The 27,105-nt window shown below is 47.5% G+C and overlaps 1 protein-coding gene across 2 annotated transcripts; it reads right to left on the bottom strand.

Annotated features, from left to right (window-relative positions):
- On the bottom strand, window positions 1-26,576 carry SPINT2 (serine peptidase inhibitor, Kunitz type 2). 2 transcript variants are annotated; one of them, XM_027079405.1, is made up of 7 exons: window positions 26,218-26,573; window positions 7,701-7,871; window positions 4,422-4,475; window positions 3,124-3,177; window positions 2,397-2,558; window positions 2,001-2,036; window positions 1-672 (listed from the first exon to the last, which is right to left on the bottom strand). In XM_027079405.1, the coding sequence occupies exons 1-7, from the start codon at window positions 26,321-26,323 to the stop codon at window positions 506-508; spliced, it is 750 nt and encodes a 249-aa protein (XP_026935206.1). In that variant the 5' UTR covers window positions 26,324-26,573; the 3' UTR covers window positions 1-505. The 2 variants fall into 2 exon arrangements, with proteins under 2 accessions (XP_026935206.1, XP_026935207.1); XM_027079406.1 differs by lacking the exon at window positions 7,701-7,871 and having other exon boundaries at window positions 26,218-26,576.
- Window positions 26,577-27,105: the final 529 nt, after the last annotated feature.

Here is a 27,105-nt window from a genome sequence, read left to right as displayed (position 1 = left end):
AAGCACATGCTGCGATTTATTTTTGAAGGGAAGGCCGTTTTTATTAAACTTGTACACTTAACTTTCTTCCTTTCAGAATCCTAATTAAAAAAACTTATGTTTCTGCTTACTTAAAAAAAACAAACAGAAAACAAACAAAGGAAACTATTAAAACATCACTTTTGTGATGGGAAAGGAGGCAACAGGATTCAACATAAGCTAAGAAAACTATACCTGGAGCAAAGAAATAAATTGAAGAGGAACCGACTCCGATCTAGGGCTAGAACATCTGCAACGTGCACAGCCCTTCACTAAGAGAATTTCCAAAGCAAACCCATCCCGGGAGACCAGGGAGCAGCCCTCTTACCTTCTGGATTAACAAACAGGCCAAAAGCCCTAATGATCGCGCAAATACAGACAAATCACTCTATTTGAAAAAGCACACGTGTTCGACACTTGTCTCTCCTCCCTTCGCAGATTCCCTTAACAGGGGGTTGAGGAGGGCAGCCCCTTGGCGACAGGGCGTTCACAGGACGTAAGTGTTCTTCACCAGGTGCTCCTTGTCGTCCCCAGAGCTCCAGACAGTACGGAGGGTGCGCTCCTGGTTCCTCCGCGCCACCCTGATCAGGCAGACCACGGAGGCTCCCAGCAAGAGGAACAGGACCATCACAAACAGCCCTGCCAGGACCACCACTGTGGATGAGAGAGAGGCCTCAGAACCAGCAGGACGAGGCGGGCCATAGCCAGAGTGTCCACGTGGGCTTGGGAGGTAGACCAGCAGCCCTTGGGCCAGACGTCCCCCCACCCCAACCCAGAAGGCTCTGGAGAACTGACACTGCTTGACAGGAAGTCCTCAAGGAGAGTCCCTACAGTCTTGAGAAGTAGGTTCCTGAAAAAAGGAGGTGCTATGCAATGTGCACATGGACAGAGTGGCTCCTTGTGTTCCTCCTTTTTGAACAAAAAATCCCCACTTCAACTCTGTACTACCCTGCCACCTCTCTGCGGCAATTTGTACAGGAAAAGCACACACCTCCGGTGTGTGTGTGCAAACACACACACCCCTCCCCCAACCAGCCACAGAGAAAGATGTGGCCCTGCAGTTGGCTGGGGTGGCTGCCTGTGGAATGAGGGAAGGGCAGAGGCATGGGTATATTCGGAGCAGGGCCGGGAGGGGACCCTCATGCTCCTAACTGCCCAGGTAGATTTAATAGTGGTTGCCCCACTGCAGTCCCACTGGTCAGTTAAGATGCTTTTTCTTCAGGTGGGGCTCCACCTAAGGAATGTGGCCTCCTATGGCAGCTACCCGGCTCCCTCTCCCCGCTTGGCTGCAGAATTGGACAGGGTCGATTCACTCTCCATCTCCAACCGTCCAGATCCTTATGCCTGGCAAACCAGGTCCCAGTTTCATTTCTCTTCTAAAGCAGAGCAGACACACAGGCCAGGCCTGGACTCCTTAACAGGGAAACAGGTGGAAAGAGGCCAAACCAGTGTGGCAGGTCTTTTGTGCAAACACTACCATCCATGATTCAGGCTCAGAATCAGAAACAAAAGCTAGAGGAGGCCTAGCCTCCTTGTCAGACCAGACTGCTTGGGGACAACAGCACTGGCTGGGGCCATGCTCCACCCACACATGACAAGGGCTTTCCACCTTCCTTTGTTATCACCCATGACCAACTCTGTACACCCCATGGCAGTAAAGTTCCCCCCCAAAACCTGGAGTTAGTCCCAGGCCTGCGTGCAGCAGATCCCACACACCTCAAACAGGAGGAGGTGGCCCCAGTCACCCCCAGGCTGCCTAGGCAGAGGTGGCCTCACTCCTAACCCGTTTATGTACACTGTACAGTGGGACAAACATCCACCACATGTTCCAAGCTGCCTGGCTGTTCTCGTGCAGAAACACGACTTTCTAACAAAACGATGTTTACAGTGAAGGATGATGTGTCCAAGACAACATGAGCCTGCAAAAAACACAGCTGAGCTTAGTCAAGGCAGGCAGGTGGAGGGGGCAAGAGGCCGTTTACCTTTAGTGCGGGGCAGGGCAGGATACAACTGCTTGCCTGGAAGAAAACACACAACGCTGAGGTCAGCTTTCAGCCCTCCTCCCCTCACAGCTGCAGCCACCTGAGGATTCCCCTCAGCCCTGGGCCTTCACGCTCTTTCTGAACGGCTTCTTCCAGCTCTTCTGAGGGTTCTGAGACCTTGCCACCCCAGTAGGGACCTAGGACACATGTGCCCAACAGCTGGAGCCACAGCCCACCCCCTTCCCCACCAGGGAGCCAGAGAAGACTAACGGCAGAGTCCAAATGACAGCATTTCCAAGGCCTTCATTTTAGGGATGAGGAAAGGGACTGGTGTCCTCTCGGGAGGGTTCATCTGCCCATGGTTGTTTCTTGGATTTAGGAGTCAGGCAGACTCACCGAAGCAGCGCTGCATGCACTCCTCCTTGGAGAGGTAGCTGTTTTTATTGCCCCGGCATCCGCCGTAGATGAAGTTATCACAAGAGTTCTTCTCGGCATTAAAGTACCAGCGTGGGAAGGATGCGCGGCAAGGCCCAGTGATGGCCTTGGCAGTGCAGTGTTCTGGGAGTGAGACAGCCCAAGGGATACAAATTAGCAGGGCCCAGGAGAGGTGAATGGAGCTAGAATGCTCCCAAGCAGTCATATGACTGCCAGCCAATGGGGAAAACATCTCTCTGTTAAAAGAAACTTGGCCATTACAGACGTGGCCATTCTGGCCCACATTTTCAGATCTCTTTCTCTTTATGGCCAGACTACACTGTTACGGAGGTTATTCTATGTCAGTCACTGTTGTAGGCTCTACATGTGTCAACTCGGTCTCTGAACTTTCAAGAGAGGTCTGAACTAGGCCCCTCATTTCATAGTCAGGGACTCTGAGGCAGAGCTACAGTATCCCGTGGGCGCAGCTGGTGGGAGGCAGAGCCTGCACGCCACTGCTGCCTCTCGAGCAAAGCTTCCCAAGGGTGTGCTGTGTCACATCCTGCTTCCTGCTGCCCCAGGGCATCCTCATGAGTCCTAACACCTGGGAAAGGTCGGGAAGCCCTGCTCTACAATACCCTTAATGGAAATCCTCAAGTGTGTCTCAATTCCCAATTAAGTAAGAAAACATGTTTTTTAGAAGTTATACCTTCATAGTTGAAAATATCACTGGACAGGTCATCAGAATCCTGCCTTCTGGGAACTGAAACACAAACATCCATGTCAGGGAGGCTGGAATGGACACAGGGCACGTCGCCTAGCTGGGGCTGAGTCTAAAAGGGCCCACTGAGGTACCTGGAAGGGAGTGGAGCCCCTCTCTGTGGGCAGCTTTGCTCCATCACCTCCCAGTCCTAATGGGCTCTACGGCACACACAGAATGAATGCCGGATGGGGAAGCCTGCCTGTCACCTCAGGGGTTACTATGGAAACTAATCCCAGCCACAGTTTCTGGGGTGATGAGGAAGACCAGAGGTGTCCACTCTCTGACACAGGGAGGACGGTCCCTTATTCTCTTGGGGGAATTTTCTTCTGAAACAGGACAGAAACCAGAGTTACGATGCCAGCGCCCCATGGCTCTGCATGACCTTGCAGAGGCCAGCTTGGGAATAAGCAATGAACCCAGGCAAAGCAATGGTCAGGACAGTCACAGGATTCCTAGCCTCACTCTCACGTGGGTGCTGATGTCAGAGTCAAAGGACCAGAATCAAGACTGCAACCAGTGTGTGGCCAGTGGCTGACTGGGGGCCATCCTCAAATGGGGTAGGGGGGGACTCTCTCCCTCCACAGCAGGTCTCACCCAGCAGAACCCACTGCCTGGGGACTGGCCTTTGGGAAAGCTGGACTGGACTTACGAGTGCATCTGAACCACTCACCCCCGGCTCCTGATGCAGAGTCCTTTAAGCATAAAGGAGGAATGGGGCAGCTGCTGTCAGCACTACAAAGCAAGCTAACACAAAGCTCCAGATCAAGAACTGCAGTGGGAACGGAGGCGGGGGCGGCAGAAGACAGAGGACTCTTAGTACAGGGAGGGAGATGGACAGCAAGGACGACACGGAGCAAAGGAGATACAGCAAGCAAGGAGGTGGGACAGGGCAGTGAAGACAGCACGAAGGCTGAGGCCAGGGGACTGGAAGCCAGCCCAAAGCGGGGGAAGGGGTCTGAGCCACATGCAGCAGTAGCCACAATCCCTTATCCCCCAGGAGGAAGCTGAGGTCAGCCAGGAAGCACTGTAGAATCCCTCAGCCCTCTTGTCTGCTGAACTCCCCAGCGGAAGGATGCTGGCCAGGAGCCAGAAGCTGGCAGCCCAGGCAGAGCCCCTGTTCGCCAGTTCTGAGTAAACAGAACCAGGAGGTGGAAGCCCTTGTACAATGCCCAAAGTAAAAATGTCCTTTCACATTAGCCATCTGGATGGCCCTCATTCCATCCTGGGTCTTTTTAAGAACTTACCACTTGGGACAGAGGAATCTGCTCCATTCCTGGACAGTTCATTGATGGTGTTCACTACAAGAGGACAAATAAACAGCACAGTGAGAAAGTGTACCTCCAAGATTGCCTGGTGAAACAAAACAAGCTGTATCCCTGAGGAGGCTTGGTCCTGTGTGCCTCTCACAGCGACTCCCATTTCTCCTTTATGTGGGCCCTTCAGTGCACATGCTGGACCACAAACCTGCCAGAACTTGGAAAATAAGGAACCAAGACTGCCCTTGTGGGTTAAATTTTAAGATCAACCAGCTGGGAATCCGAGCAAAGACGTGTGAAATGACATTATAAAAAGACAGAATGGCTTCCAGGGCCAAATAACCTGTGGAACTGTATTAACTCACCCAATGAATTAAAAAAGTGAAGGGCGTGGGACTTCCCTGGTGGCGCAGTGGATAAGACTATGCGCTCCCCAGTGGTTAAGAACCCGCCTGCCAATGCAGGGGACACAGGTTCGAGCCCTGGTCTGGGAAGATCCCACATGCCACAGAGCAACTAAGCCCGTGCACCACAATTACTGAGCCTGCACTCTAGAGCCCATGAGCCACAACTACTGAGCCTGCGTGCCACAACTACTGAAGTCCGGGTGCCTAGAGCCCGTGCTCCGCAACAAAGAGAAGCCACCACAATGAGAAGCCCGCGCACTGCAATGAAGAGTAGCCCCCGCTCGACACAACTAGAGAAAGCCCGTGCAGCAATAAGGACTCAATGCAGCCAAAAATAAATAAATAAGTAAATAAATAAATTTATTTTTTAAAAAAAGATGCAGGTGTGTTAAAAAAAAGACTATGCGCTCCCAATGCAGGGGGCCTGGGTTCAATCCCTGGTCAGGGAACTCGATCCCACATGCATGCTGCAACTAAGAATTCGCAGGCCGCAACTAAGAGTTCGCAGGCCACAACTAAGGCGCCCGTGTGCCACAACTAAGAAGCCCACCTGCCACAACAAAGAAGCCTGACTGTTGCAACTAAGGAGCCCATGTGCCACAACGAAGACCCGGCACAACCAAATAAATAAATAAATATTTTTAAAAAAGTGAAGGGTGTGCTCAGCACTGTGAATGTACTTCATGCTACTAAACTGTGCACTTAAAAATGGTTAAATGCTAAATTATACGTTATGTATATATATATATTTTGTGTGTGTGTGTGTGTGTGTGTGTGGTACGCGGGCCTCTCACTGTTGTGGCCTCTCCCGTTGCTGAGCACAGGCTCCAAACGCGCAGGCTCAGCGGCCATAGCTCATGGGCCCAGCCGCTCCGCAGCATGTGGGGTCCTCTCAGACCGGGGCACGAACCCGTGTACCCTGCAACAGCAGGCGGACTCTCAACCACTGCGCCACCAGGGAAGCCCGCGTTATGTATATTTTATCTTGCACACACACAAAGCTAAGAGCGTGGGTGCAAGTGCAAAAAAGGGAGCGCTGGCAGGGTCCAGGAGGGAGGAACCCTCCCTTGTGCAGAGGCGTGGGGCTGGCCTAACCTGATGCCATTACACATTCCCATCACAAACCAGCTCCTCCAGTTCTGCCTCTCCCCTCATCAAGCAATGTTCTGGGAATGTCGCTGAGAGGTTTGCCTACACAAACTAAGGGTGAAGGCACAGGGACAGAAGTGTCTGGTGGTTCTGGTTCTCATTATAATTAATTAATAAACTGGCATTCTCATTATCATTTGGTTCCCCACAGAGCTTGCCTGCCTGGGGGAAAATATGTTGGCAAAGAGAACGCCTCAGGAGCTGTGCAGTGCGGCCACGCTCGGATGCCAGCAAATGAGCTTTCCGGGACGTCAAGGCTGGGGCCAGACTCTGGCTTGACCTCTAGGAAGATAGATAGCTGTCTGCCTTCTCCCAGCAAAACACTACACCCTGTGGCTCCTTGCAGAGACATCCCGCCTTAATGCCCACTGTCCACTGCTTGTGTTCTTAGAACTTAACTTTCCCCCTGAGAAACCAAGGAGTAACCAGAACGGCATGTACATTTGCTACTGTCAACTCCTGACTGGAAAAGGACAGAAAAGGTAGCAAAAAACACTTCCCCTTAATTCCTTCCCTGACACTGGATCACAGCTGATGGCGGAAAACCACATACAATAAATGGTATTTTTCTCCATCACCATCTGGTAAGGTTGCCAGTTGCCCCCCCACCCTGCCCCAAAACAGACGAGGAACTCATCTGTACAATCCAAAACTAATACCAGCCACCTCGGCTCTCCAAACACTTGTTGAGTGCCTTCCGGGCACTGGGCACACAAAGATCAATAAAATGTTCCTCAAGGCACTCAGTCACTGCTGGGCTTGTGTGTCTGTGCATGTTTTAAACCTCAGTTCACAGCCAAGACCACTGTTGTCTTCCTCTCTTTACACACAACTTTAATAAGCTTATCTGATTTCTGAATGCAGAGTTCAAAGCCAAGAGAGATTACAGCCAGTGCGGTGAGCACTGAGGGCACCAGCACATTCTGACACAGAATCATAATCCAGAGTCCAAACACTGACATCAAGCTGTCAGGAAAGGATGCAAGAAGTCCCGTAACAATGTTAAGGAAATCGCCAATGAAAATCTTTGACGGTTTGGCTGGCCCAACCTGCGGGTCTCTGGAACACCTAGGAAGGATCAGGCCCCAGAGGGCCAATATCACACTGCCATCAGGTCTCAAGGAGTCCCTCGAGGCTCCGTTCAGAGCCAGTGCACACTGTTGTGGGGCTTTAGGTTTTTATTTACACTGGGAGGCTCTCAGGGTCAACATTATCTTGATTCCACAGAGTCACTCACGAAGGCTGAGAGAAGGATGGATTCCAGAAGTATGTTCTAGTTTTAACTTGATTCATAACTTGGCTGGCTGGGTGAGCTCCTCAAGTCATTTGTCCCAAAGGTAAAAATAACCCAAATGCCCAGGAAGCAAGGAGGGCAGCCCATCTGAGTAGACCTGGAGGACTCTGCTCATACCAGGCCTGGCGTGGGACCTGCTCTCAGTAGTGGGAGAAGGGAAGTTGGGGAGAAGACGCAGTCATGTCACCCCTCCCCTGGCTCCAGTCTGCGGCCTACTCTCCCCTTTCTGGGAAGAGGAGGGAGGATACCGCTGTGAAACCACCGTGTGGGCGACCTTCACACTGTGCCTGTTTCTTCTGCTTTTAAAAACGTCTCCCAGTTTCAGCAGTGAAGAACTAGCAAAGAGCAAAAGGCAGCTATGTCCCAATTAATAAAGTGTCTCTAGATAATAAAACTTCCCCAACAGCACTGTCTTACCTGTGACACCAGCACACTTTGCAAGACACTCCTCCTTGGTCATGTAATTATTGTCATTCCCTCCACAGCCTCCATATACAAACTGCTGGCAGGATCCATCAGTGACATTGTACCACCACCTAGGGATGGAGGCCCGGCATTTTCCCACACTCTTCGAAACTCGGCAAAAATCTAAAACACAACCAACCAGAGACCAGTTAGCTTGGCAGGGCAATTCTGGCAAGACAGAACATGCACAGACCTGTAGGAGAAGGCCCACAGCTTTCCAGAGCCCCAAGAGGAGAACCAGAGCCTTAAGTTTCAGCACAGTTCCTCTGTGAGCTGTTTCTGAAGTGTCGCCATCACGCCTACCTAGTGATTCCTTCTTTGTATAGGAAGGCATCATCTAACAACAAAGACACCAACCCACCAGACTGAACTGAATTTCAGTTGCGTGTTGATTTGGTCCCTGCCCCCATTATCAAACACACACACATCCAGTATAGAAAAAGGACTTTCAAAGGCAAAAAACCAGACTGCAGGATCCTTCTGGATATGTGCCCGTCTCACTGGGCCAAGGGGAGCTTAGCACTGAAAGGCCAGAGCTGGGACTTCCCTGGTGGCACAGTGGTTAAGGATCTACCTGCCAACGCAGGGGACAAGGGTTCGAGCCCTAGTCTGGGAAGATCCCACATGTCACGGAGCAACTAAGCCTGTGCACCACAACTACTGAGCCTGCACTCTAGAGCCCACGAGCCACAACTACTGAGCCCACATGCCACAACTACTGAAGCCCACGTGCCTAGAGCCCGTGCTCCACAACAAAGAGAAGCCAGCGGGCTTCCCTGGTGGCGCAGTGGTTAAGAGTCCACCTGCCGATGAAAGGGACACGGGTTCGTGTCCTGGTCCGGGAAGATCCCACATGCCGTGGAGCGGCTGGGCCCGTGAGCCATGGCCGCTGAGCCTGTGCTCCGCAACAGGAGAGGCCACAACAGTGAGAGGCCCGCGTACCGCCAAAAAAAAAAAAAAAAAAAAAAAGAGAAGCCAGCACAATGAGAAGCCCGTGCACCACAACAAAGAGTAGCCCCCGCTCGCTGCAACTACAGAAAGCCTGCACGCACCAAAGAAGACCCAAAGCAGCCAAAAATTAATTAATTAATTAATTAAAAAAAAATAATGAAAGCCCAGAGCTGGCAATGCACGGTCAGGAAGGAAACGCACGGCCTGGTGCTCTTAGCGCCCCACAGAAGGACCTTTCCTAACTTTTCCTGTCTACTCTCTGCCAGGATAGGCCACTTCATAGTCAAATTACCACAAGAGCCTCAGAAAGAAGCTCCCTAATGTTAGTTCCCCCAACTGCCAACCTTCCAGAGACAACTAAGGTCACTCCTCTGCTTCGGCGCTTATGATGGCTCCCCCAATCTGAGCACACCAAGATGGGCTGGGTTACAAGGTGTCCTAAAATCTGGCCCCACTCTAGTACAAGGAAAACAGAACAATGTTACAATTGCAGCCAGATAGATCTGCCTGCAGAAGGCCTAGAAATCTGCTCTCTCTTAAAAAGGGACAGATAAACAAGTGCTGGAGGTATCACCTGCACTAGAATGAAACTTTCTCCTGGAGGAATCAGGAGGATTGAAAGCAACTTGGAAAGGGAGTAACTTGACCATGTGATTCAACGTGTGCTCTGCACCACCATATCACCCCCTCCTGGCATCACGAGTCCACATCACCTCTCCCTACACCCTGGCCTCCTACATCTCTTCCTTCTGGCATCAGGGCATTCCACCCTGCCCTGGGCCTAGCACAGGGTGCTTCATAAACATCTCAAATAAAAACATCCTAGGGCCCAAAACTTGGTTATATGCTGTCATTTACTCCTCCCTAGTTGTTTTCATGTTTGCTAGGTTTACCTCACCAACTAGGGGATACCTTTCGAAAGCACAGAGAGCAGGATTTGTGCTTCTCTTGCGTCTCCCAAAATACATCACAACGATGGGCAAGAAACCAAATGTTCCACAAAACATCTATCTATGGACAAAAAAGGTTGGTGCTATGCAAAACAAACACCCCAAGAAACTCACACACACACCAATAAATCACAGGTAACTAGTACAGCAGAAAAAGCATACTCTGAAGTAAAAAAAATGCTCTGTTAATTTGCAAGCAACCGTCAATGAAACCACCAGTTAGAAAGTATCTTATCTGGGGACCTCCCTGGTGGCACAGTGGATAAGACTCCACACTCCCAATGCAGGGGGCCCGGATTCGACTAGATCCCACATGCATGCCTCAACTAAGAGTTTGCATGCCACAACTAAGGAGCCCACCTGCCGCAACTAAGGAGCCCACCTGCCGCAACTAAGGAGTCCATGAGCCTCAACTAAGATCCAGCACAACCAAAAAAAAAAAGTACCTTATCTGGATACTTCATATGAATGGAATCATACGATATGTTCAGAAAAGGCAAATCAATAGAGACAGGAAGTAGATTAGTGTTTGCCTGGTGTTGGGGGTGTGGAGCGGAGAATGACTGCAAATGGGCACAGGGATGGATCTTTTGGGGCTGATGGAAATGTTCTAAAATTGGATTGGGGGGATGGTTGTACAACTCTGTAAATGTACCAAAAGTCATTGGGTTGTATACTTTTATTTATTTTTTTTGTGGTACGCAGGCCTCTCACTGTTGTGGCCTCTCCCGTTGCAGAACACAGGCTCCAGACGCGCAGGCTCAGCGGCCATGGCTCACGGGCCTAGCCGCTCCGCGGCATGTAGGATCTTCCCGGACCGGGGCACGAACCTGTGTCCCCTGCATCGGCAGGCGGACTCTCAACCACTGCGCCACCAGGGAAGCCCTGGGTTGTATACTTAAAACAAGTGATTTTATGGTATGTAAATACTTTACTAAATCAGTTTTTTTTTTAAATAGGCCCAGGCACCTTTTGTCCATATAACACATCAACCAGAACCAGCTGGGTGTGCACCTGGAACAGGTACTTTTGACAATGTGCAAAGGTCACAAAACAAACGCAATCAACAAGGCCCAGGGAAGACACGGAAGGAGAAGAGTTCTTTGGTATATATTTCTGCCCAATCCACATGGCTGTCAAATGCCAGAGGCAGCACTGCTAAAAACAAGACAAGATGGAGAGGACCCACACGTGATCCACTTATGATCCAAAACTGAAAACAACATCAAGGCGGGAGCACCCCACTGCTGCCGAGGTTTGGCAACAGCCTATCCAATGCCCTGCCAAGCTGAGAGCCCTGGGGATCATTGACTGCTTTGTGTCCTCGCTTCCTGAGCAGCTTCACGTACAATCTTTTAAACAAAAACCCTGAGGGGGGAATTGTACACTTTAAATGGGTCAACTGTACAGAACGTGAATTATGTCTCAATGGAAACAAACACCTGAGAGGGGCCAAACAAAGCTCAAGCCAGCCAGGTGGGAACTGCCAGACACCACAGCAGAGAATGCAGCAGGGCGAACACAGTATAAAGGGTGAGAACTGGGTGGCTTTTCATAAGCAAGGGTGCCAGATACATTCTGTGCAGGTATAGAAGCCTGAGGGTGCATAGAGAGGAAGAGGGAAAAGCTCATCTAGGGATGGAGGGCAGTTACCTTGGTGAAGTAAACACTGCACAGAATCTGGCCCTCATCTTTGTAGGCTCAGACAGGCACTCTTAGTGCCCCAGAGCTGATGAGGCACAGGGATGCTGATCTTACTAACAAAGCACACAGGAGGATACTGAGAAAATAACTGTCCAGCGGGGCGGATGTGTACCAACATACCACCTCGGATAGGAAGCTGAAATGGAGCAGGTGACTTGGAGTCACAGTAAGGAAGTTTTCCGTAGGATTCCTGTGAACTTACTCTCTACTGGGATCTACCACGTAGACTAGAGGCTTGCAGCAGACAGCTCGGGAAGCGCTTAGGTCAAGAGAGCACAGTCAAGGTCTGCCTCTGGAACACTTACTTTTCTGACTTCCACCACTGACCAATGCCTCTTCCTGACTGGACCATTCTTTCTGTAGATGTGATGGTTCCTTCATTATAAATTTTGTGGGCCTGAGAGGCTATTCTGTCTCAGATGGCTGCTCATATCTGCTGTCAATGATCACACATTGATCTCATAGTTTAAGTTTCAGAAGCAGCCTCATTTTCAGTTTCAGGTTGCTTGGGTGGGGTAGGAGGGGATGGGGGTGACTTCATTTTTGTCCCAGGAGAATTTAGAAATGTCTCTTTATTAGGAGAGAACCTGGACTAAAAACACAGTATATCTGAAAAGACAGAATGCTGACAATTGTTGAAGCTGAGTGATGGTCTATGGGCACTCATAAAACTGTTTTCACTCCTTTGTGTACATTTGAAAATTCCTATAATAAAATCAGAAAAAAGCTAATCTCTTTATTTTGTTTTTATTTTTTTAAAATTGGGGTAAAAGCTGATCTTTTTAAAATAAATTTAATTAGAGTAAAAGAGCTCTAAGGAGCAGATTAGTTGGCCAAAGCTAGGTTCAATTAAGATGAAATTTAACCACACACTTACTGTGTCAAGACAGAGTCCCTTCTCTGAGTATGGAGGCTCCTTGTCAAATGGAGAAAAGTCTCATTTTGTCACATGCTTTTACTAACTAAACTGCTTTTAAGCTTCCATCATATACATTTTTACTCTCTAGGCTTAAGGAAGTAATCTCATGAAAAAGGATTTTGTTTTTGTTTGCTTGCTTGGTTCGTTTCAAAGGAGAGAATGTTCCTTTAGGAAACACAGGCCACATGTTGTTCACCTCACTCCAAATAACATCAGTGCATTTTCTCTTTTGTTGTTCTCCAAAAATCTTCTACAAAAAGCCAGAAATACTTTAGTATGTAAGATGACTTCCATGACTTATCATTCCTTAAAAAAACTTCAGGGCTTCCCTGGTGGCGCAGCGGTTGAGAGTCCGCCTGCCAATGCTGGGGACACGGGTTCGTGCCCCGGTCCGGGAAGATCCCACATGCCGCGGAGTGGCTGGGCCCGTGAGCCATGGCCGCTAAGCCTGCATGTCCGGAGCCTGTGCTCTGCAGTGGGAGAGGCCACAACAGTTAGAGGCCCATGTACCACAAAAAAAAAAAAGTCAAAAAAGTCAAAATACTATACTTTGGTAGACCCAGCTTAAAATCAAAATGAACCAAAATGCAGAGCATGACTTATTTCTTGACACCCCATTTCATTGCCTTCACTAAGCTTGATGCCAGGCACATTCTATGCACGATTTCTAATAGTCACAATAAAACTGTGACTCATGCAGTAACACCCCCACCCCTGCCCTTTACAAAGCAGAACACTGAGGCTTTGGGTAGGTTAAGCTAAGCAAGCAGCAGACCTGTATATGAATTCAAATGGGTCTGATCAGAAAGCGCAGGCACAAACAAAACGACTCCTTGGATGGAAAGAAAGAAAAAAACCACTATAGTGACAGGCAGTGGGAAAAACATGAAACTGAAGTTGCCTAAAAGCCAAAACATTCCTCAAGGCTTCATCACAACTGGAGGGCTCACCAAGGCCAGGCCCTCTTCTATGCCTGTTTATGGTGACACTCAATGACAGGGTCATAAACAGCCATACCAAAGAACTGGCCAAGGCTGAGGGGGACTCGGTTGGAAAATTTTCAGGAAGTTATTCCTTAATAAATAACTGTTCTTATTAAGAGATGACGAAATGATATACTGGTCTCAGAATAGTTTTGGAAAACAATCATGAAAAATATGTTTCAATTTCTATTTCTGTGCTCACAAATGCTAGTGCAAAATTAAATATGTTCTATAAGTTTTCAAAACAGAATAAGAAAAACAGGGAAAAGCTGAAGGGCACCAAATTTGGATACACTTGCTTCAGAATATGGAAAAATGGAAATCCTGCCTTTCAGAAACAGTAACATTCTCTTGGAAAAGTATTAAAAATGGTTAAAATCACACATTATCTGACATATGAACCTAAATTACAAAACCCTGGCAGGCATTCTGAACACTGGCTATTACAAAATTGCCAAACAGACCGGTCTTTGTCATAGAAAACAGGTTTCTCTGGTTCTAAAGTTGCTTGAGCTTTTTTTAAAATTTATTTATTTAATTTTGGCTGCGTTGGGTCTTAATTGCTGCACGCAGGCATTCTCTAGTTGCGGCGAGCGGGGACTACTCTTCGTTGCAGTGTGTGCGCTTCTCATTGCATTGCTTCTCTTGTTGCAGAGCTCGGGCTCTAAGGTGCGCGGGCTTCAGTAGCTGTGGCTCGCGGGCTCTAGAGCGCAGGCTCAGTAGTTGTGGTGCACAGGCATAGTTGCTCCGCGACATGTGGGATCTTCCCGGACCAGGGATCAAACCCGTGTCCCCTGCATTGGCAGGGGGATTCTTAACCATCGCTCCACCAGGTAAGTCCCTTGATACACTTTTTACTCCTGTGGGTGCTATAAACTGAAGAACACCAACTTTTTGCCTCACTGTATACTAATAAGAAAGCCCTGGATCACATCACAAGCTGGGAGCCACTCATGAAATGGTCCTTTTCCTCCCCTCATCTGTTTTCTCTAGAGCGAAGGTCAGTAAACTTTTTTAATGATGGGCCAAATAGTAAATACAGGCAGAATAGTGTGAAATCATGCAGAGCAATGGGAACAATCATGATTGTTCCGTGACCTTTAAAATGAAAAACTGTGGGCTATAAATGTATAGGATAATAAAAATAAATAAAATAAAATGAATATTTATTTAGTACACTATAAGTTAAAACATTAGAAATTTGAGAATTGGGGCTTCCTTGGTGGCACAGTGGTTAAGAATCCGCCTGCCAATGCAGGGGACACGGGTTCGATCTCCAGTCCAGGAAGATCCCACATGCCGCGGAGCAACTGTGCGCCACAACTACTGAAGCCTGCGCACCTGGAGCCCGTGCTCCGCAACAAAAGAAGCCACCGCAATGAGAAGCCCGTGTGCATCAACAGACCCAACACAGCCAAAAATAAATAAATGAAATAAATAAGTTTATTTAAAATAAAAAAAAGAAACTTGAGAATCGAAGTGTTTAATCTTCTTTGTAAATAAATAAGTCACCAAGAGTAGTCTATACAGTGCTTGTGAAGGTCTTTACTCATATAACTCATGATACAGAGCAAGCATCTTTTCAGTTCGCCTTAGTGAAGTGTCACACCTCTTTCTAGGTTTGGATCAGCTTCCAACATTTTATCCTTTGCTCTTTCAATGACACAAAATTGCTGAGAGTTGCTTGACTTTTTGTGGAAGTTTCTGCCAGCATTACTTCCACTGGATCATCCTTTTTTTGTCACAACTACTTTCCTCATTTCTGTCGATAAGCTCCTCTGGCTGCATATCTGGCCTCAAATGGCAAGCAGTGTCAACATTCCCATAGTTAACTCATTCTTCTATCACTCCATTTATGTTCAATTGGAATTTCCCTTCCAGCGTTATCACTTTTTCTCTTTGCTACACTTTGGTGCTTTTTTTGGCCAACTTCCTCTAGTGATTAACCATTTTTGTAAACTGTCATGTATACTGGGAAACAAGGAAGCAACACAACTACATGCTTTGCTGTGCATGAACTGAGTAACAGATGTGCAGTGACCAATCACTATGCATATGTGTAATTTACACAATGATTTGTGACTGAAGAGCTAGTAGCTGAAACTTGTTCTGTACCCAAGTACTCACAGTTAATATATTGTAGTAACTGAAATCTGTGCATGTTGAAAACTGTGCAAAGCATGGACTGCCTTTCTTTCAAGCTTCACGGGTCACCTAGCCTAACTATTCAACTCTGTCATGGTAGCATGAAAGCAGCCTAAGGCAATATGTAAATGAACGACCATGGCTGTCATTCCAATAAAAATTTATTTCATATAACTTTTACGCCTTAAAATATTCTTTTGATTTTTTTCAACTATTAAAAAAACGCAAAAGCCATACTTAGAGTGTAGGCCATATGTAGGCAGTGACTACGAGCTGCAGTTTGCCAATCACTTCTTTAGAGAGTGTTGCTAAAAACACCCTGCTCAGATTTTCCACACCCCCCACCCCATCATGTCACAGAACTCAGCAGTCCTACAGGTGTGGTCAGATGCTATCAAATAGACTCCTAGGGCTCACATTTCTATGACAACACTGACCACGCCTTCCTCAGGTTAATCCTTTGCCAAAAATGCTGCAGCACACCCTTCCATCACTAAAAACAGCTCTACTCTTTTCATTAAAGCCACTTAGAATTCTAAGGATAATGGCCAAAGGGAAATGATTTGCTACAATAATCCTCAGACATCTGAAAATACTATTTTATACAAAAAAATAGGAGAGCATACAGTTCATTCCTCAGTAGCAAAAAGCAAACAAGGAAGAATCAATTAATTCAAGAGTTTCAAAGAACAGGGGCAACTATTACCACATCCACAAAGGGCTTGGTGCGCACAGACCTACAATAACTGAAAATTCACCACCAGAACACCCTGTTCGTGCTAGTGAAATAACTTGTGAGACATCCACATAATCGAATACTCAGAGCTGTTTAAAATAGACAACTGGGGCTTCCCTGGTGGCGCAGTGGTTGAGAGTCTGCCTGTCAATGCAGGGGACACGGGTTCGTGCCCTGGTCTGGGAAGATCCCACATGCCGCGGAGCGGCTGGGCCCGTGAGCCATGGCCGCTGAGCCTGCGCGTCCGGAGCCGCAACGGGAGAGGCCACAACAGTGAGAGGTCCGCGTACCGCAAAGAAAATAAATAAATAAATAAAATAAAATAGACAACTACGTATGTGCTGGTATAGAAAAGTGTCTGAGAGAAAAAAAGCAAAAGAATGTTTTACATATTATGATTCCTTTTTAAATTTTTAATTTAGATATGAATCTATCTTTAGGGAAAGAGACTAAAGGAGGGAGAAGCTTTTCCAGTTTTTCTTTTCCATCTGTATCTTTTAGTACAATTTGAGTATTCTAATTTTGTGAATGCATTACTTTTATTTTCTTTAAGGGTTTTATCTGGAAAGTGGATTATAGTCATCCCTTTTGTTTGCTTAAATTTTTCATGGTAAATAAAACTGAATGTACTAAATTCCCTAGTATCTTGAACAGTAGTAAGCAACAAGTGTTTGGTGAATAGCTAATATATGTAAATAGGGCGATCATATAATTTATCCTCCAGATCAAGACACTTTTCAGAGTGAAAAGGGGTATTCTTTTTTTTTTTTTTTTTTTTTGCGGCATGCGGGCCTCTCACTGTTTTGGCCTCTCCCGTTGCGGAGCACAGGCTCTGGAGGCACAGGCTCAGCGGCCATGGCTCACGGGCCCAGCTGCTCCGCGGCATGTGGGATCCTCCCAGCCCAGGGCACGAACCCGCGCCCCCTGCATTGGCAGGCGGACCCTCAACCACTGTTCCACCAGGGAAGCCCGAAAAGGGGTATTCTTAATAGTTACCGTGGGAAACACAGTGGCATAAATTGGAACCCTCCAAGGTAAACTGAGCTGAGTAGCCATCCTACATAGAAGGCACCCACTGGGAATGTAGTCCTTGACCTCCAGGGGTTTACAATTAAGTTAGAGCCACAAGACTGGCTTGGATAGAAGAAGAAAAAGAAAATCACCCAAGGTAAAATATTACAATCACACCCTAAATTCAAAGGGCTTATAAGCCACACAAGGTACAAAGGAAATGAGCAAAGGCTCTGGTATAGGGAAGTGACACAATAAGGAAGAGTCACTTGGCAAAAGTGTGCAGGACAGATGAGAGGACAGGGCCTGTAGGAAGCTGTTCTGGTAAAGGACCAGTGTGTGCAGGAATTCCTGGCTGCCTCTTACTAGCCCACTGTCTTGGGGGGGGGGATGGGAGGCAGCTTTCCTAACCTCCCTGCACACCCATTTCCTCATTCATAATAAGGGAACAATAATACATGCAACAAAAATGTATAAACCTCTCAATAAAGCTGGAAAATGTATAAACCCAGTATTCTTCAATTCGGCAAGCCCCATATTCTCTGATTTAGGCCTGGCTAATCAAAAAAAAGTGCAGATTTTAGAGGCTTAGAGTATCTAAATCAGACTCTTGGGGGGCTTAGGAAGATAAGGCAAAGCTCTGATTATAGACCTATCATATCTGTGACATAATTAGAAATATGTATTTGGTCTCTCCCCGCCTGCCCTTCCTGATACAGAGCTCCTAAAACCCTTGTAATTTCCTGAGAGCTGGAGCATGTTCTATTCTAATGTTCGTTCTTGGACCCATGTTTCTGACACAAGAACTAAAACCCTGGCAATCTCTGGAGTAGTACGATTGTCTTTTTGTATGCCAATGAGATGACAGTGGCGGGGGGAGCCCTAGAAAGCTTCAGGGTGGGGGCTGGGGGGATTCCCTGGCGGTCCAGCAGTTAGGACTCCTCGCTTTAACTGCACAGGGCCCTGGCTGGTGAACTAAGATCCCACAAATCTTGTGGCATGGCCAAAAAAAAGGATGGGGGCTGGTTGCCAGAAAAACCAAGGCAAGATTAAAGGGCTGGACCTTTCAGCCCCACCCCCTATTCTCCGGGGAGGGGAGAGGGGTGGAATATTGAGTTAATAATCAATCATGCCTACGTGATGAAGCTTCCATAAAATACCCCAATTGAAGGGGTTAGAAGAGCTTCTGGTTGGTGAACACATCCACATGCCAAAAGGGTGGCTCACACAAGGACACAAGGACAGAAGCCCCTACACCGAGGACCCTTCCAGACCTCTGTCTTCATTTAGCTGTTGATTTGTATCCTTTATAATAAACTGGTAAACGTGTTACCCTGAGTTCTGTGAGCCACTCTAGCAAATTGGATCCAAGGGGGTCATGGCAGCCCTTGATTTATAGCAGGTTGGTGAAAATGACAGGGGACAACCTCGGACTTTGACTGGCATTTGAAGGGGGCAGAGGGAGTCTTGCGAGACTGAGCCCTTAACCTACAGGATCTGTGCTCACGCCCTGCGGTTTCAGAATTGAGTTAAATTGCCAAACACCCAATCCGTGTCTGCTGAGAACTGCTTGATGTGGAAAAACCCACACATCTTGTATCAGAAATATTCTCTGTAGTAAACAGGAGAGTTTGCTCTTTAAAATTCCTTCAGGTTACAGTGAAAGCTGAAATGTTAGCAAGAGAACTAACTTGAGGACATTATAAATACAACTCAGCCCAAGTTGAAGTGAAGGCCACTCTGTGTGATTTGTACCCATTCTGGATCTACTTAGTATAAAAATGTTTTTTGACAAGTTTGTTAGCAATAAGTCCCATTTTGTGGCACCTAGATTTTTGTTTCCTGCTGTGGAATGCACCATTTATTAATCTTGAGGTTATCTTGACCATGGCCTGTCTGGGAAAGGGCATTTGCTCAATGTAATTTGAATTCACTGGTGAGTAATAAAGTGGGGAGATTCAGCTGGCTTTCCCTCCATAGGTCCCATTGAGTTAAACTCTGTGGACCTGCAGATGCATTTCTTAAAAACAATTCAAATGGAAGGGACTTCTTTGACACAGGGAACAATCATTAAGAGTGTTGTGAAAATTAAAGGCGTTTTTTTGCTCCATTATAAGGGCTTAAAACATTTGGCACAAAGCTTTGAGTAAGTAGTAGATATTATATTTTTATGAAGACCAGACTACTGTAGGAACAGTGGGAATGAAGATAAAGAGAAGGATGACACATTTCACTAGTAAGTCCAACTGAATGTGGTGACTGACAGGATAGAGGGGATATGGAAAACCAAAGTACAAACTCAAGTCAGTGAGTTGATCAAACCAACCCAACCATCACTCCTTCCCTTTGTTTTTCTGCTGTGCAACCACCTGCCATGCCTGAAGACACAAAATTTCTTATCTTGACCTACAGTAAGACAATGGCAGACTATCACAGAGATCAAAGTCCTGCAACACTACAGTATCAGGAGATTAAGAGGTCGGAGACAAGAAAATAAGAAAAATTATGCCTTGGTTACCCATTTGGACTTCAAGTTATCTTTTCACCGAGGAATGAGAGAATATTAAAGTTCTGTGTGAGTGAAGAGGTACTGAATACCAGGGAGGCAGATATTCAAGGCTGCTTTAATTCTACTGTGCCAAATTCCGAAGTTGACATTTATTTTACAATCAGTCTTATTTCAAGGTGATCTATAAATCCAGCTATTTTGCTTAGTTGGATAGGTTCTACATACTTGAAGGCTTCTGTTTCTAGTACAGAAAGCCACTAACTACCCACGTCCTCTAGGTTGTGGTGCCGGGAAGTTGTCGTTATTAGGATAAGTAATTCAGAAACTTTAAAATAACCCCTAGGTGTTTATGAGGAAAGAACATTTACAATAACAAATCCAACTTAAATTATAAGGCTCATAAAATCTTGTTGTTTTAGATATATAATCTTGGCATTTTAGATATAAAATATTTAGATATAAAGGTTTACATTCCATAAACTATCAGCACAATGCAAACCACCAGCCCTACCCACTGTCACCTCATACTCATCACTCAAGCAGGACTATAAATTCTACCCTTACCTAAATTCATAACTAGAATCACAGTGCTCCATCTGAATAATTTGTAAGGAAGGGCTTCCCTGGTGGCACAGTAGTTAGGAAACCACTTGCCAGTGCAGTGGACACAGGTTCGAGCCCTGGTCCGGGAAGATCCCACATGTCATGGAGCAACTAAGCCCATGCGCCACAACTACTGAGCCTGTGCTCTAGAGCCTGTGAGGTACAACTACTGAGCCCACGTGCCACAACTACCGAAGCCCGTGCGCCTAGAGCCCGTGCTCCGCAACAAGAGAAGCCACCGCAATGAGAAGCCCGCTCACCGCAACTAGAGAAAGCCCGCGGGCAGTAACAAAGACCCAACGCAGCCAAAAAAAAACCACCAAATTTTAGAAAAATGTCCTAAATGTTAAAAAAAAAAAAAATTTGTAAGCAAACAGTAGCTTCAAAGTCTTTCATGGAATTGTCTGTTAATTCACATTCAGGGGTTCTTAACCTTTTTTGAAAAATGGACCATTTTCAGAAACTGATTACAGCTAACAGGCCCTCTACCTAGAGCCATGTTTCTCAACCTTTTTTTCCATTATCACCCCACCCCAGGAGCCTTTGTAGACGTGTTTTTCCTAAGCACCACACTAAATTTCAATACCACAGACATATATCTATCTACGTAGCCCTTTGAAAGGTCAAAAACTATTATATCTAATATTATTTCATCCCCACCCCCACCCCAAACAAGCCCTAGACTCTAAATGACTGACCCTGGAATAAACATGGACAAAGTACCACATATGAACTCAGGAACTTCAGATTACGGGGCTTCTGAGGCCAGGGACCCAGGACCCCACTGGTGAGATCCATCTCAAACACTTGCCCTCATTTCTAAAATGGCTTTCCAATAATGAAAAATGTGCTTCAAATAAACTTCAAAGTAACTAACTCCAAAGTTCATGGGCCTCAGCATCCAAGTTCCAGCACTCCTTCATAAGTTTTCAAAAAGGTCTTGTCAGAAACAAGTGAAATGACATTTGTGACCAGGATCACACAAGGACATCCATAATCCATACACTAATGCTTCTGGGGTCATTTGCAAATTCCTCATTAGTCACGTGATCATTGGGCCACCAAGGCCTCCTGGGGTTAAGTCATTTCAGTGTGACCCCTGCAGGGTTCTCTCCTGCCTCACATGAATCACAAGCTACCTCACCCCTTATTTGGCCTGTCAGTCTCAGGACGTGGCACACAGAGGTTTGGCTGCCTGGCCAAGTACCTGAAGACAAGTCTGAATGTTGTAAATTACTCTGGGGATAGGTAAAATGAGAAACAGGTTGGGGGCTGGCTTTCTCTATTACAGGCTGACTTCTCAAATACTGACCAGGGCAAAGGAATGTTTCTGGTGGCAAGGGTCCACTTTCCCTCAGTGGACCTACAGGCAAGCCCCTCAATGTTCTTTAGGTATAGTCACCATCTGAGCCTCAAAGGCCATGCTTTTAGTACTAAGCACACCAAACCTTACCTTACTTTTTTCTTTTTTTTTAATTGAAGTATAGTTGATCTACAATGTTTCAAGGTATACAACAAAGTGATTCAGTTTTTTTTATATATATATATATATATATATATATATATATATTCTTTTTCAGATTCTTGTCCATTATAGGTTATTACAAGATATTGAATATAGTTCCCTGTGATATACGGTAGGTCCTTGTTGTTTATTTTATATATAGTAGTGTGTATCTGTTACTCCCAAATTCCTAATTTCTCCCTCCCCCACCTTACTTTTCTTTATAGTACTCATCACCAAGTTATCTATTCATTGTTCATTTATTTATTGTATTATCTTCTTCTCATTACAATGTAACTGCCATGGATTGGGGCGGGAGGGTGTCATCTGTTTCATTTCAGTGCTTTGTTTCCAGGGCCTAAAACTGTGCCTGGCACTTGGCAGGTGTTCAACATGTGCTGAATAAATATTTCAAACTGTCCTGGAACGAAACTGTCTTGCCTGCAAGTTAAACAAGTGCCTCTTCTGTGAAGGACAAGAATACAAGATGCTACTTTGGAGAACTCCCAGCTGATCACCAACACCAGCTGCACTTTCCCTCTTACCTGTCATCTTCTCTTTGGCTACTCAGTTTACAACTATCCATGGGGGTGAGGAGAAGAAAAAGGAGTGGTGACTAATAACATGCTTCTTGGAGATTTACTGGAAAGTTCACTCTTTCAGTCAAAGTTCTGGGGAAACTAATTAATCGAAGAGGTTGATGCACATGGAAGATCACTTCAAAGTGTGGTGGAGGCTCTCACATGAATGCTGCTGCACTTATCTCCAGTGGAAATTCCCAAGAACAATCAACGAAGGGCTACGGGCGAAGGAACCATTAACACAAGTTTTGATGCATACGTTATCGGCAGCAGGAACTACACTTAACTAACCACTCCTAAAAGGAATTTTTGAGGTTCTATTCTGAAAAGGAATATATTATCTGCCCTTGTATTGATCGAAATTGTGTATTTGGGGGCATTCCAAATACCAGGACTTATCACCCGAGAAGAGATTAAAAAATCATGCACATTTGTGGCTACCTGATAAGGGGTGTTCCCTAACAACAATAACACACATACACACACTCACTGCACTGTACAATTTATAAGTAGCTATTATGTTTTATCTACCTTTGTTTCCTAAATGGGGCATACTCTTAACATGGGAGTCACAACTCTTAGAAGATACAGAGGGCAGGCCAAGTGAATAAATACAGGCTGAGAAAGACAGTCTTCTTTGTCCTTCCCAAAAGAAGTACTTGGCACCACCCCATGGGTGCTATGTGGGAACACTGGACTGGCACCGCCAGATCTACAAATTTTTCAGGCAAAGCCAAAAATAAAAATATTTCATAAAAAATTATCAATCCTGGAAACTGTACAAGTCACATAAAGCCTGTTTGAGGCCTGCTGGGAACAGCCAGTTTATAATCTCTACGTGCTTCCATGCAGACTGGCACTCTCCCTGAATGCTACGAACACCTGAACACCCACAGAAGTATCAGCTTTCCCCCACCTCCATCTGTAAAGGTCTGGAGTCAGGACACTTTGCCAAGCCTCCAAATGTCCACTGTATCCCACACCCCTTCCTCTCTGCCCTCCACCACCCAGTGCCTCACCAACATTGTCAGTCTCGAGACCATGTGACACTCCTATCACTTGCTTATCACCACATCAGCCCCAGACTCCAGTTACCCTTCATCACCCTGTTTTGTCAGCATCTCCCTTCCCCCAACTCCTGGAGTCTCTGATACTCATGGCCTATCTTAAGCAAAATCTCTCATTTCTTCAATCTCTTCTCTGAACATTCTTGTCACTTTCTTACTCTAACTGAACCCAGCTCTCCCCTGAAGATATAGCTTCTCTTGTGCCCTTCCAAGTGGGCACTGCTTCTACACCATTCTCCCTCCACCCTCAACACCCAGTTATGAATTTCATCATCAGAGTAAATCGTATCCCACCTTGTGGGTCATTTGCTGATCCAGGTCACTACTCCTCACTTCTCCATGATTTTAGTTCCTGGCTCACTGTCACTCCCGCTGCTGCTCCTATCATCATTCTTGGTGATTTCCATATCCAGATAGGTGATCCTCCAACCACCCTGGCCTCTTGGTTCCTAGACCTCTTCTCCTTCAGTGATCTTGCCCTCCCTGCAGCCGCTCCCTCCCGTGGTCACACCTAGACCTTGTCTCAATAATTGCAGCCTCTTCAGAACCTCAGTTTCATGCATCTCCCTCACTGCCCATTGTATCCTAGCTTCCTAGTTCAGTCTCTTCAAAATCTCAACTCCAACAATCCACTACCCCTCAGCCCCCTCATGTCTTCACACAGATCATTATGATCACCCCGCTATACACATTCACTACACACTTCCCCCGCTCCACCATACTCATCTGGAGGTACCTGTGCAGCTGTGTGTGGCTGGAGAAACACCTCACTCTTAATGGATGACCTTGCTTCCTGAGAAAAATCAAAGCAATCAGAAGGGGTGGAGGGATAAAAACTACCTCCTGCCTCAAATTAAGCTGTTGAAACCTTTCATACAAATAGAACTTCAGATAAGCAAGGGCATTAGTTCACCCAGCCAGATAGGAGTACTTCTGAAAGGTCAGTAGGTCCAGCCAGCTGCAACAGCTGGGGAAGCCACTGGGAACAAACAGAAAAGGCCTCTGCAGCCCGACCTGGCTTTGTCAATTTCTATTGTGTGACCTTAGGCAAGATCTGTAACTTCACCACCACCGCCAGGTTGTTTCAAGGATTAAGTGATGCACAAGAGCTCAAAGTAAGCAACACATGTTAGCCCCAAACTCAGTTTTGATAAAGTCCCAGGCCAGGTAACTGGAAGGTATATCCTAACATAATTAATTCCCCTAAAAAAGTCCAGAAGGGCTGACAAATTCTAGTTCAGACCACAAGAATGATCAACACCTGCATTCCTAATTCCCTGGAGCTGAGTCTCTCCCCACTGGCTCTTAACACTACTCCCCACCCCACAACTCAATTTTTCCTCTCTGCCTCAGGCATAGGGAAATTAACAGTCTTCAGAAGACACCACAGGTGATGACTTGGTGCACATACATCCTGCTTTCTTTCTTTCCGTCCAAAATGCTGGCCTGTAAAGCCACCTGGCTCCTGCCTGTCTTCCCCACTTGGCATCCTCCTCCAATCCCCCACCTCTCCCGCCCAACACACTCCTGCTCTAGTCACGCTGTCATCTCTTTTCCTCCAGTACCACCAAGCTTGCTCCAGCCTCAAGGCCTTTGAACTCCACTACTTCCAGCTGGATCCCGAAGCCTCTGTGTCGCTGCCACTTGCTCATTCTTCATGTTAGACCTCAGCCGTCACTGTCCTGAGACCTCCCCTGACAACCAGAGCTAAAGTGGCCCCCAGCATCTTACATCATCCCTGTTTGTCTACTTCACCCCGCTCAATTACGTCTTAGTAATTTAATACTGCGGTGAATGCTCTTTATTTGAATGTTTACTCCCTGTCTCTGTCTATCCCACTAGAATATAAGCGCTCTAAGTGCAGGGACCTGGCTTGTCTGAGTCCCAACTGTTATCACTGCTGCCAGCACTGCCGCTGACATATAACAGGGGCTCAATAAATTTTGCTGAACCAACGAATTTTTCTTTCAAGAGATCTATTTTCAAAGCCTCCTTGTGGCTGTCTGAAGCAGTAAGGTTAGACCGACACTTGTTCAAAAAGACCTTTCAGGCCAAACTTCCACAGAGTTTAGAGGTTTAAACGGAGCCTTCCCCTCCACCAACCTCTAAGGACCAGGCCAAGGAATCCAAGTCCAGCTTCTCAATGCCAATATTCTTCTTATACCAAGAGGCTCCCCCCCTTGCACCCTGACAAAGTTTTTCCCCCCCAACACTTTTGCTTTTCTTTTCCTTCCTTTGGATATCACTGAGAAACACCCTTCTTCTTGGAGGCATTCTGCTGCAGCTGAACCAGAAAGGTTTCTCAGGAGCCTGTTGTCCAATATCCAAAAAGGTGGGGGTGAGGGCTTCTTTCCTGAGGCTAAAACGGCCACCAGGTCACCGAATCCAAGCCCCGCCCGCTGCGGCTGGCCTCCCTGGACTTTCTTGGAACTTTTCTCTGCCAGGAAGAGGCTGGTCTTCTGTTCGGCCCCTCACCTCCTTCCTGCCACAGGAAGGGGCACTGCCGCTCTTCTTGGTCAACAGCGCTAGTCTCCTCCCTCATTCACAGGAAACTCTTCCCAGGCCGGGCTCCTCCGCCTGTCCTCACTCCCAAGGGCTCCCAAACCTCTTTCCGAAGGTTCAGTCTTGCTACACACCCTGAGCTTCACCAAGTCGCCCCCAACTTCCTCCCCCGCCAATTCTCCCCGCTCAGACCCTGCCCAGGGCCTCCTCAGACCCCCACTTACCCCCTCGACCCTGCCCCTGACGCCCCGCCTTCGGCCTCTCAGCCCTCCACAGCTCCCAGGAGACCCGCCCGGGCCCTCACCTTGGACGCCACTTTCTTCGTCGGCCGCCTCAGCCCCGGAGAGGAGCAGCGATGCCAGCAGGGCGAGGAGCGCCCAGTACCGCCTCAGCCCACGGAGCTGCGCCATGACTGGCTCCACCGGTCCGCCCAGGGGAGGCCTCGAGCTGCTCGCCGTTGGGGTCTCGCGATCAGGTGCGGGAAGACCCTTGCCGCGCACGCGCACTGGAGCGCGTCGCGTTCAGGTGTGCGCGTTCCCTCGCCGCACAGGAAGTCTCCGGGAAGCACCTTTCTCGGTCCTTTGGTGTGCGGACACTCTGCCTCCTGCGCCCACGATGCTTTAGTTCGCTCCTCGCTTGCCCCGGACTCCCCCCACCCTTCAGAACCCCGCCACACCCCCCAGACACTCCGTGGTTGCCAGAGATAATGGCGGCTGCCTCGAAGCTGCTACCGAAGGTGGAAGGCCAGGGAAGGGGCGGGGCGCACCTGGCGAGGCGGGACGCGTTAGAGCGCAGGCGCAGAGAGCAGGCACCTGAGCGGCCGTCCTCCTCCCTGGGCGCACCTGGGTCCGCCCCTGGCACTGGGGTAAAGGGGCGGGACTTGCGTCGCCTCCGCCCCGGTGGGACTTAGACCAGGGGCCGGCGCTCGCAGGTTGAACCTCGGGGCTCTGGTTGCCCTTGCGCGTGGGCTTGTTGACCACGTCCGAGCACCTTCTCTCTTGGATTGGGCCTCTGGGTGGGAGGAGAGGCCGCAGACGTGCTCATACTGGAAACCTGTGTTTTTTGCCCATCTTGCTTCAACCTTCCGTTGAGGGCGAGGGGTTTATTCTTCCTAAATTCCAAAGTTCACTGAGCGCCTACCCAGAGGTGACCACGCCAGAGTGGTCCTTGCATCACCAGACAGGAACAGCCC

This window comes from Aethalodelphis obliquidens, unplaced genomic scaffold (assembly GCF_003676395.1).
Source record: "Aethalodelphis obliquidens isolate GAN/ISIS:26980383/991018 unplaced genomic scaffold, ASM367639v1 scaffold43, whole genome shotgun sequence".
Lineage (NCBI taxonomy): Eukaryota > Metazoa > Chordata > Mammalia > Artiodactyla > Delphinidae > Aethalodelphis > Aethalodelphis obliquidens.
The sequence above is the reverse complement of the archived record's forward strand: the minus strand, read 5'-3'. Positions and strand labels throughout refer to the sequence as shown.